Below are 10,538 nucleotides of genomic sequence, written 5' to 3' on the forward strand. Positions count from 1 at the left end.
TGGAGTTTGGAGTGACCTTCTTTGTCAGTTTGGACTCTTAGATCTCGTTTCCATGTGTCGTGGTTTAACCCGAGCTGGCAATACAACCAGGATAGCTGCTCACTCATCCCCTCCCCTAAGCCCCCCAACAAGGGGAAGAATCAAAAGGGAAGGGAGAAACTTGGATTGAGATAAACACAGTTTAATAAAATAATAAAATGCTAATACACTACTAGTAATTTTATATATATATATATATATAAAAAAAAATATAATAGAAATGAAAGATACTCAAGGCAATTCCTCGTGAACTCTGTCCACAACTGAGCAGCCAGTCCCAGCAAGCCACACCTGGTCCTAAAACCAATCCCAGAGAGAAAAAAAGAGAGGAAAAAGGCAGAAAAGCCCAGAGGCCTTTTCAGGATGGCAAAAGGCTGAGCTAAACGTCCTGACTGAACTCCCCTGGCTCATTAGCAAGAGAAAGCAGAAGAGCCAACCAGAAGGCCCCACACTTAAATCTGGAGCATGATGCTAATGGGATGCAATACTCTCATTGATCAGTCTGGGTGTCAGTCAAGCTCTGCCCCTTCATGCCCCCCTTCTTGATGCCTCACACCTGTGGGCAGAGCGCTCAGAGTGTCCTTGGCTCTCAGACCAGAGCAATTAAAAACATTAACTCTGTGCAGAAAATAAGGGTTTCTAACTGCATGAAGAAAATTAACCCATTTTCAGTCAAACCAGCACACCATGTAAGCTGCTTGGACTGATCAGAGTGTTCAGACTGATGCCCATAGTCTGTCTTCAGCTAGACATAGTAATGCTTGTGTGTTCTACCATGAATAATCAGAGTTCCCCATGTTGTTGGTCTAACCGTGCCAATTACTACCTTGATGACAGACAACTCTGCATTTGTTCAGCTGGGCTAGGATAGCACAATAATTTGGGTTTTAAAATCTACAGGCAGTGCTGAAATTCTGACTTTTCATCCAGATAACTCATCAGCCTACAAATATAGGTGGACTAGAGAAAAACAGCTGGTCTGTTTGAAATCTATCCATCAGCGAGCCTGCCAGTCTTTTAGGGATACAGCTTGCAGTATGGGGGTGCCCACAGGACTCTTGAGTTACATCTGAAAACTGAGAAAGCAGCAGCAATTAAGGGCTCCCTATCTAAGCGCAGTGGAAGTTTCTTTCATATGGGCATTACTAGTGTTACTGTCCATTCTCTTCATTCTTCTGAAGTGAAGCCTTGAAATATTTCGTCATTGACCATTGTGGGCAGAAAGAAAGTTTGATCCAGCTGCACAGTAGTTTCTTAGGCAAAGGTATTGCTCAACTCCACAATCTAGACCAGAATAAAGCCGTGATCCCAGGACCATGTAAAGTCCTATCTCTGTCCTTGGGAGATCCTTATAGCTAGTAACTCCTCTAAGAATTTAATCTGTTTCCTTCTCTTCCCATCCTGCAGCTCGGGTGAGTTCTGAGTAGGTTTGTCTGGACCGTGAGCTTTTGATTAGTGCCTGCTTTTTCTTGTCTGGGTCTAAAAAGAGAACACAGCTGAAAACAAAACCGATCTGTTACACAATGGTTATTTGCAGACTTTTCCTGAGAGGTAGCTAAGAGGAGAGGAGCTGGGAAATCTCTTGTTAAACAGGTTAATCTGCTGCTGAAAGACATGAGAAGATAGTATGGGTATTAATGTCATCAGTTTTACGATGCTAGTGCAATAGTGATAGCTGCAGTCTTCTCACTGCAGGCTGAGAACTCAGAGCCTGTTGCAAAGGTACACTGGCTCTTACTCTACAGAGAAGGAAATTGTAGCCGGTAAGGTAGAGGTGGAAATTACACTTAGCAAAGAGGTATTTCTACTTTTGCCCCTTCACTGCACGTAGGGATTGATTTCAATTTAGAAGAAATTATGGATTCCAGTAAAAATTGATCCTCAGTAATTAAGGGTGGATTTTGAACAATGTTTCAGTAAAAACCATAATTACTCCTTATGATAATTGTGTTCATAATCTTACAGCTAGTTAGCTGGTGTTTTCAAGCTCACTCATTCTCCCACCACACGCATTTTGAACTTCACAGAAGATGTATTGTTCCTGCTGGCATTTAGTATTCACTCAAGTGGGTGGCGTAAATGCCTCCATGCTCAAATATTTGCTTTGAGCTTGAACATCCTTTTTCGGATTTAATTTGTTTAACATACAGTTGCAGGAGTTGGTGTATATATTGAGATGCACAGAAATAGGACATGAAATGTCTGGGCTGTAAGGCAGAATTTTAATCTCCAGTTTTTCACTACCCATGTTTGCTTTAGCTCTGGCACATCAGGTGGAGCCCATTTCTAGTGCCCGTTTGTAATTAATGCATTTGCGCCAGCAGCAGCTTTCCAGCAAGCGGGAGCATTACACGTGGGGCAGGGTAAAGTGAGAAAGATGCTCATCTCTCTTGGGTAGTTTAGGAAGCCTGTACTAAGAAATTAAAATCCTAGTGATAGTCATCGAAGTACATTTTAAAATGTCTGTAGTTCATACATATTGATAAGACTTCCTTTGCTCTAAGCCTTCTCTTCATGCTAGATAATCCCAGTTCTGTCAGCCTCTCCTTGTATGTCAGATGCTTCAATCCCTTAATCAACTTTGTGGCCCTTCACTGAACTCACTCTGCTGTGTTTCACTCTTCACAAGTGTGGCTTGAGGCCTTTGGAGCTGTGGATCAATTTTTACTCACGTCATCCTCTTTGTGCAGCTGTGTGTGATCAGCCTGTTAATTAAGCATGCGCTCCCTTTTCCCGTGTTCTTTATTCTCTGTGTAGCCTTGGAAAGGACATAGCGGCCTGGTTTCTAGATATTTCTATGTACTGCTATGCCAGTATGTTGGGTTTAGTGTCCACATTTGGAAAGATGCCTGTTATTATTACAGATATTTTATAGGCTCATATTCTGTCACATCTGGATGATATGGAGCTGAGGAGCCAATAAAATGTTTTTTGTGGCAGCTGAGTGCAGAAATGTAGGCTTTGGGCTCTAGAACTGGTGAAACAATTGAATTATTTGTGCCCACATCTTCAGAGCCAAAAGTCTCCTTAGGGGGCCTTGAGGATGGTGTATTTTTCCCTTCAAGAAAGGGAAACCCCTTGGGATCTCCCGTCATGGCAATTCCACTTGTTTATCTGGAAGATTACGCCATTCTGCATCTGACACTTGTTGCTTCATTCCGCTATAAATGATATTTAGTAGATTAGCTGTCATCTCTATGTGATGGGATATATTTGTGGCTTACCGCCTCTCAAGTGGGATGCAGCTGGGGAGGAATTAAATTGGATTTAGTTAACAGTCAAAGTTGCGTGCTTGTTGCGTTTTAAATTCCTTTAGTGGTGTAACGGGGACTGTGCCGCAATCCACAATTGCATCTCCAGTTCTTTGTGCTTTCTGATGCTGTGGCTCCTTCCAAGAGCATCCTAAGTTTTCTATATCTTTTTGTCTCTCTGCCTTGCCCAGATATCCTGGAAGTGCGGCAGAAACCAATTCTGATGACATAGCAGAGAGCGGGCACTGCCTTGGAGCCTTGTTGCCAAGTGCCTCACCACAGCGGTTTTCTGTGCTAACACTACCATCTAGTGTCAAGAACATAAACCTCCGCAGGAAAAAGGGAAGTCCAAGAATACCAGCCGATCAAAAGTGCCTCTTTCTTCCTTCCTCTGCTGTCACACACCATATGCACACTTGCAGTACATCGCTCGAGCGTTTCTGACTGGAAGAGGACTTTCAGCGAGATAAAACGAGAAGGGGCTGTTCTTAAAACGAGTCAACGCTTCATGGACAGTTTGTTACTGTGTTTACTTTATATAACTGAGAAACCAACGATATGTACAAAATGTGTAAAACTTTATATTCTTTGAGAGAAACAACCTGGGAATTTCATAATGATGTACTAATGAACGTCGTTCCATAGACTCTGGCCCGTACACTGTCCTTGTCGGTTTGGCTTAACGTGTGTGTGAGTGTGTGTGTGTGGGGATTGAAGGGATGAGAGAAAAATTTCCTACTGTGGGAGGAAAAGGAAAAAAGATGCTACAAGGGTACGTCGCTATTTTGGTACGTGCAGCGGGTCAGGTCAGAGCTTAAAAGAGGCTGAAAATGTTCCCGTTTGTTCATGTGTCAGTGTTAGGACAGGTGAACTCTGCTTACAGATTATCCGTATCTACCAAAGAACAGCAACATTTTCATCCTCAAGAACTGGCCAAGAAAATGAGCCAGTGAAAGGCAGGCTAAAATGTGCTGCTATAGTAAAGCCAGGGTTCATATCCAGTACTAATGCTGCTTATCTCTCTCTGTTAGCTGAGCTGATACAAGTTTGAGTCCAAAGTGGAAAAATAGGAGACCATAATTGGACTCCAAAACCTAAAAACCTTACCAATAACCAACACCCTCCTGCGTGCACTGAACTTCAGGGTATGTAGAGTTGTCCTTGAGTTTGTAGCCAAGGAGGGCATGAGAGCTGATTAATGGTTGGGCAGCTTGCCCGGATTCTTCATCTCCTGGTGGTGTTTTTCTGTATTGTTATGTGCTGAAGCGCAGAGAGTTTTGTTGAAAGACAGAAGATTGAAATGTAATTCTGCTCTGAAAAGTGACTACAAATTGCACAGTGGGAGGTCTGAAAAGTGGTGTGTCAGGAGCTCTCAGGAAAAAAGCCTTATGTTTACAGGTAAAATGCAGCTTTCTTTAAATAGCCAAACTCTGCTGTCCTTGACATTTGAAAGCTAAATGGTTGAATACTGAGACTACTACGGTCTGGTTCACTGTTTTGATATGGGAGCCAGTCAATACTTCAGTTTATTTGCGCCTGTGTGACTGGCACAGCAATGGGTGGGGTAGCGTGCCGCTTACAGCACGTGAGACTCCAATACACGCACAGAGGGAGAGCAAAGATGCCATTTTTGTCACTTTTCAGACTCCGAGCACCTAAACTTAATGCTGTTGGCACAGTAACCAAATGGCATGTGCTCCGAGCCTGGACCTTAGTCTCCCTCATACTCAGCCTTTCCCAAAGTGCTTTGTTGTTATTCTCTCAACAGAGAGGATGATGGCACAACCTCTCAAATAGGACTTTCTGCTTTTTTTTTTTTCCCTCAGGCCAGGTTCCATGTGAATAGCTCCCCTTCAGCATAAAGGTAGACTAACCTCATCATTCAGTGCGGCGTGGTGAATCCAGCATGGTGAGGAGGTCTTGTTTTCATTAGAGGCTAAGCCTAGCAGCAGTCGCCTTTGCGCAGATCGATGGCATTTCTAACACGGGCAGCACAGGTGCGTGACGGGGGAGGCTGACCAGTTTTTAGCTTGCTTCCAATGCGTTGCAACAGCATCAGAAAAATGTTCGCTTTGTCATTCTCAGCACGGTCACTTTTCACGTTGCAGCCTTTGAACTTTGCTCCGCGGGAGCGTGCGGTTGTGCCCGTGTGCGTGTGAGGGTGTTTGCACAGTCAAACCTGAGGCGGGTAATTGGGGTGCCTGGGCTTGCATCCTGAGGTGGAGTCCTAAATGAGCAGCTGAAGTGCCCTCTCCAGGAACTCGCTGGGCAGCCTCGGTGCTTACCAGAGATCCCTGGGCTGTGTGCCTAATGTTGGTTGTTATAAATATTCTCCCCTGCGCTCATGCTGAGAATTAAACCGCTCTTAGGTGGAAGACCAGTCCTACTCTGAAGCCTTTCAAGATGCTGCTTATTCTACACTTACATACTGCTGGGCTGGGCAAATCAGTGCTCGGTTTTCCTTTAAATATTCATTGGGGAGGGAAGGGAGGGAGGATTAATATTCGTACTACTAGTGACAATTGATACCTTTCAGTCAAACAGCCAGAGGAATAACACATGTGAAAAGGAAATGTATCCAGATTGGAACCAAAGTGGTAGGTGCCTGAATACCTCTCAGTCGACAGTGATTTGTAATGCTTTCTTGATATCGTGTATTAGGTTTAGGTAGCTTAATTTCATGTGATCTGAAAGACCGGTCAAATCTTGCTGCATAGGATTTCAGAGCAAACGAAGAATTATTCCAAACTAGTACACTAGTACAAAGGCAACATTATAGAAAGGATATTTCAGATCCCAAATCTATTACACAGAAGGTATTATCTGCTTTGTTACATCTACGTGGGTGGATTTTGATGTGTAGTTTTTGAAGGGCTGCAATGTAAACGTCCTGAAAAAAAGCCAGTGTATTTCTTGTGTCTTGCTAGTGGATATGCTATAGGTAGGTTAAAGACTCACCTTTTTTAGTAGAAAAGGGCTACAAGTGTGCCCAGATGGACATTCATAGAAAACAGAGGTCAGGTAGTCTACTGAATGTCAATAGTGCTTTTTGGAAACAGATAGATGTGCCAGATTCTCAGTTATTCCTCCCTAAACAACAGACTTAGACTTCTCATGTATAGCCCCTGGTTCCTACTTTCTGTCTTCAGGTGGTGGAAAACAAATGCCATGTTTTGTTCTGCTTTTAAACAAACCTTGAAAATTGTGATTTGTTGTCCTCATATAGACAGACAGGGAAGAGTTTTGCTTGGGTCAAGGTGGTACAGCTGGGCCCTTTGCATGCTAGTGCACTACAGCAAAAAATAAAAGGCAATGTTAATAGGAACCTCTCGCCCCTTTAATTTGGAGGAGTTTTAATTCTGTAGCTCCGAACAGTAAACCATTTTGAGCCTCTGTTGGCCATTTAAATAATTGCTGAGGAACAAACTGGCATGTTCTGCATGCCGGAACAGCTGTGGCTGTCAGTCTCTCAACTGTTAGAGCACGGTGGTTTTCTTTAGTTGTGTTGATGCTTGAGAATGCAGCTCAGTTAACGAATTTGAGAAGCTTTGCAGAACAGCTTTATTTCTTTACAGAATCTCAGCATACCTCATTATTCACTTAACTCTTTCCATCTTTCTGCCCATTCACTCCCTCTGAAAATGGAGGCTTACCACTTGAGCCTCTCCATAGACGATGCACATTGATAGATGTCAAATGCAAGGATGTAAATCTTTTCACCCTTAACAGCTTTTTCACTGCTATCAATTTAACAAGTAAAAAGCCTTTGCTTCTAAAGAAAGATCTTAAATCACTTATTTTGTATTAGCAGATTATTGCTTTACCTTAGGGACCACCATGTATGTGAAATTGCATTCTCTCATTGCCAGCCAGCACAAGGTGGGTTCCAGGTGTCCTTGTTAAAGAAGACGATGTTTTCAGAAACACCACAAGTCTTTCAGCTGTCTTGGATAATCCGGTTTGTGTGGGTTCATGTTCCTTTTCTTTTTATACTCCCGGTCTTCATTGTTTACAAGACTTGAGCACATTGGGCTCTGGATCCCTGGTACTTGTTTTTTTTGTTTCTGGACATGGTGTCCTTTCCTGAAAAGATAATTGTTTGCAGGGTTGACTTTCCACAGTAGAATAGTTTTCCCAAAGTCTATTCTTACACCAAGTTTAAATTAAAACAGCGAAGTCCTTGGCTCTCCAGACAGATTTCTTCTGGCAGGCCCTCACGTACAGAATCCCATCTGGTCACTGGGGATGTGAAAGTCCATGTAAACAGTCTATGCTTTTAGACTATCGACCTGCTTCTTCCAATCATTATTTTTTGCCTTTCCAGATGATTGCTTGCCCCGTATTTTGTAGTCTAAAGCCTCCCCTTATTAAAGATAGATATAAGATAAAATCTTCAGAAGTGCCTAAACCCTGTTGTTATCCAGCGGGGTTTAAGAACAAATTTTTATTTAAGAAATGAATAGTCTTAAATTCTGTCTGTATTATGTGTAGCAGCAACAAGAAATGACAAGTTAATAGTTCTCGGAAGAACTGGCCGTCTCCTACGGACTCACCCTTCGTGTTTGAAAGACTCTCGTGGTCTCCTAAGGTCATGGCTGAAAGCTCTGGAAAATGGATTTCTGGTGATCACAGCAGTCAGATGTCTGCGAATGCCTTATCTTGTTTCGTGAGGTATGACTGAAAGCGTGTGGTGCTGGTGTGTAGGAATTCTGTGTCACAAATAGATGCGGTAGAATCCAGTTAAAGGCATTGTGAAATAAGTAGCTTTTACACCAAACCTTAAATGAAAGAGTGTTTTACACCAGAATGTAGCTGTTTGGATGCTTGGTCAAGATAATACAAGGCTGCAAGCAGGTTACAGTGTTGAACGTTCTCTGTGTAAATATATAAATACTCTCCGCCTCATTTTATCAGACTAACACATGTTGCATGGTTTGGGGTTTTTTTTTGCCTCATTGATCATCGGTGTTGATTAAAAGATGATGGGTTGAAAATCACGCTGGCGCTGTACTGAGCCCTCTGAACAAACAGCAAGGAGAACCTTTGTGCACCAAAAATGGAGTTGACTTTGCGTACGGCAGCAGTGCAGAAAGCGTCGGACCCTGCAGCCAATAAACAGACCTCTTAAATGACCCTGAATTTGTTTAGTAGTGTTTTCTCTCCTACTGTGCCTAGTGGTGGCTTTCTTACTGGTGTATTTCTTACTGGTGGCAAGAATGAACAGCAGAATAATAAATACTCTGTGGTAGCCAGGGTAAGCATTGCCAGACAGGCCCTCATGAGGCAAAGCAGCCTCTTCACTCTGTTCTTATTCCTCTTTGAGCCAAGCCCAACTTATGACTCTGCTGAATCTTTCAATGGTCAGCCTCTGACACCTTGACACTGTGTAAGTGGGAAGGTTAAAAGTCAATGCACTGCTTTATTTGCTTAAACAGGCTTTTTGCTTTTTCCTTTAGATGCTAGCATGGAAAGGAAAGGGGAAAGGAAAGGGGAAAGGAAAGGAAAAAGGGGAAAGGGAAAAGGGGAAAGGAAAGGAAAAAGGGGAAAGGGGAAAGGAAAGAGGAAAGGAAAGGAGAAAGGAGAAAGGGGAAAGGAAAGAAAGGAAAGGAAAGGGGAAAGGAAAGAAAGGAAAGGAAAGGGGAAAGGAAAGGGGAAAGGAAAGGAAAAGGGAAAGGAAAGGGGAAAGGAAAGGGGAAAGGAACCTAAACGGATCTGTGTTTTGTTTGAAACTTAATTAGATAGCCATTAACATTTAGGTTTGCGCAGTGTATGATATTGAGAGGCTGATGGCTGTAATGATTTCTTCCTGATAATTCTACAAAAATTCAATACAGGTTTGTGTAATGTTGTAAAAACGAGATTGCCCTTTAGCTCTTAACCGCTTATACTGCCTTAAACTGTGCAAACCAACATTGAATTGGTTCTGGTTTAAAGACCTGCAAGGCACTGCATCCTCCTCTACCTGGTTTTTGTCACTGACATTTCACAGTAGGCTTCTTTGGGGGATTTTTCTATCTAAATTAGTTAAAATGAAACACTCATCAAACAAACCTTACGAACTATAGATAGGGGGTGACTTGCTGGTTCCTGCTCCAGCAGGGGGATTGGACTAGATGATCTTTCAAGGTCCCTTCTAATCCCTGACATTCTGTGTGATTCTGTGATGATTCCATTTCACAGAATCCCAGAGCAGGACTGTTTTATGAAGCCGTGTGTGGTGTAACATCCTCTCTGCTGAGCCCTGCATGGCAGCGTGGAGATGCCTGGTATGTTAGGCAAAACTGAAAAACAGAGCTTAGGAAGGAGAACAGGGTGTTTTAGTTCTTTATATGGGTATTTGAGCGGATCGCTGGCAGTCTTGTTCTGTGCATGCACGTGCAACCAGACAGGAATCTTAACTGATTGGGAAACACTAAAAAAATGGCTGAGAAACAGTGTGATTTTCCCTGAACGCTTGAAATCGAAAGCTTTTGAAAGCAGCTGTAGCAGAGAAAGCGTTATTTAAAACAGTACAAAAGGCAAAGAGTAGCAGAAGTTGACAAATCGTTGTCATAACCCTCACCTGGTTAGTTGATCTGTCAACATGAGTTAATGACAGGAAAAGTGGACCTGATTTTGGTTTTAAGCCAAATGCTGGTGGGACAGAAGACTGCCACATACATCTCTGAAAAGCTTTCACAACTTCAATGACTTAATTTCATGAATATGCTAACAGTGTGGCAGTATATCTTGTTCAATAGAGTCCTTGCTTTGGGGAGCCGAGTTAACTCAGGTCCTTTTGTCCTGGAGTGTTGTGTCTTGCCTGTCCACATCTGGAGAGATAAAATACCGTAATATTGCTTTGCACGCAGTTTTATCATGAAGGTCTGATTTTACAAAGTAAAATAACACTTTGGAGACTGAAATAAAAATACGCATCTTTGCTAGCAAATAGTTTCATGTATATTCCTGTCAGAAATGTTGTTCCCAAAACTAGTAATTAAAATGTTGAGGTGTGAGTACACTCATGTGAAGCTGCTGAACATCAGGCAATAACAAAAAAATGTGAATAATAAGTGTGCAAGTAGTTAACTCGCATGGTTCTGAATCCCCTTCAAAGAAATTGGTTAAAGGAGGATGGGAACAAACAATTTTAAAACCTATTGAAATAAATGGAGCTGGCTGATAATTTTCAGAAAGACCAAGTCACCCTTCACAGGTCAGGGTAGACCACCTACATCTAAAAAAAGCTCTATCTCAAAGTGTTAG

At 42.5% G+C, this 10,538-nt stretch overlaps 1 protein-coding gene across 3 annotated transcripts in view; it reads left to right on the forward strand.

Annotated features, from left to right (window-relative positions):
• The window catches only part of KIAA0930, a 92,577-nt gene extending 84,275 nt beyond the window's left edge, over positions 1-8,302 (forward strand). For 2 of the 3 annotated variants that reach the window (XM_080351928.1, XM_080351929.1), the window contains exon 10: positions 7,782-8,302. In XM_080351928.1, coding sequence (XP_080208054.1) covers positions 7,782-7,960 — 179 coding nt within the window. In that variant the 3' untranslated portion in view covers positions 7,961-8,302. Of the gene's footprint in view, positions 1-3,481; positions 4,164-7,781 lie in introns of those variants that run through there. The other variant, XM_080351930.1, reaches the window with a different exon arrangement.
• The last annotated feature ends 2,236 nt before the right edge of the window (positions 8,303-10,538 follow it).

The sequence above is a fragment of the Nesoenas mayeri genome (genome assembly GCF_963082525.1).
Source record: "Nesoenas mayeri genome assembly, chromosome: 1".
Classification (NCBI taxonomy): domain Eukaryota; kingdom Metazoa; phylum Chordata; class Aves; order Columbiformes; family Columbidae; genus Nesoenas; species Nesoenas mayeri.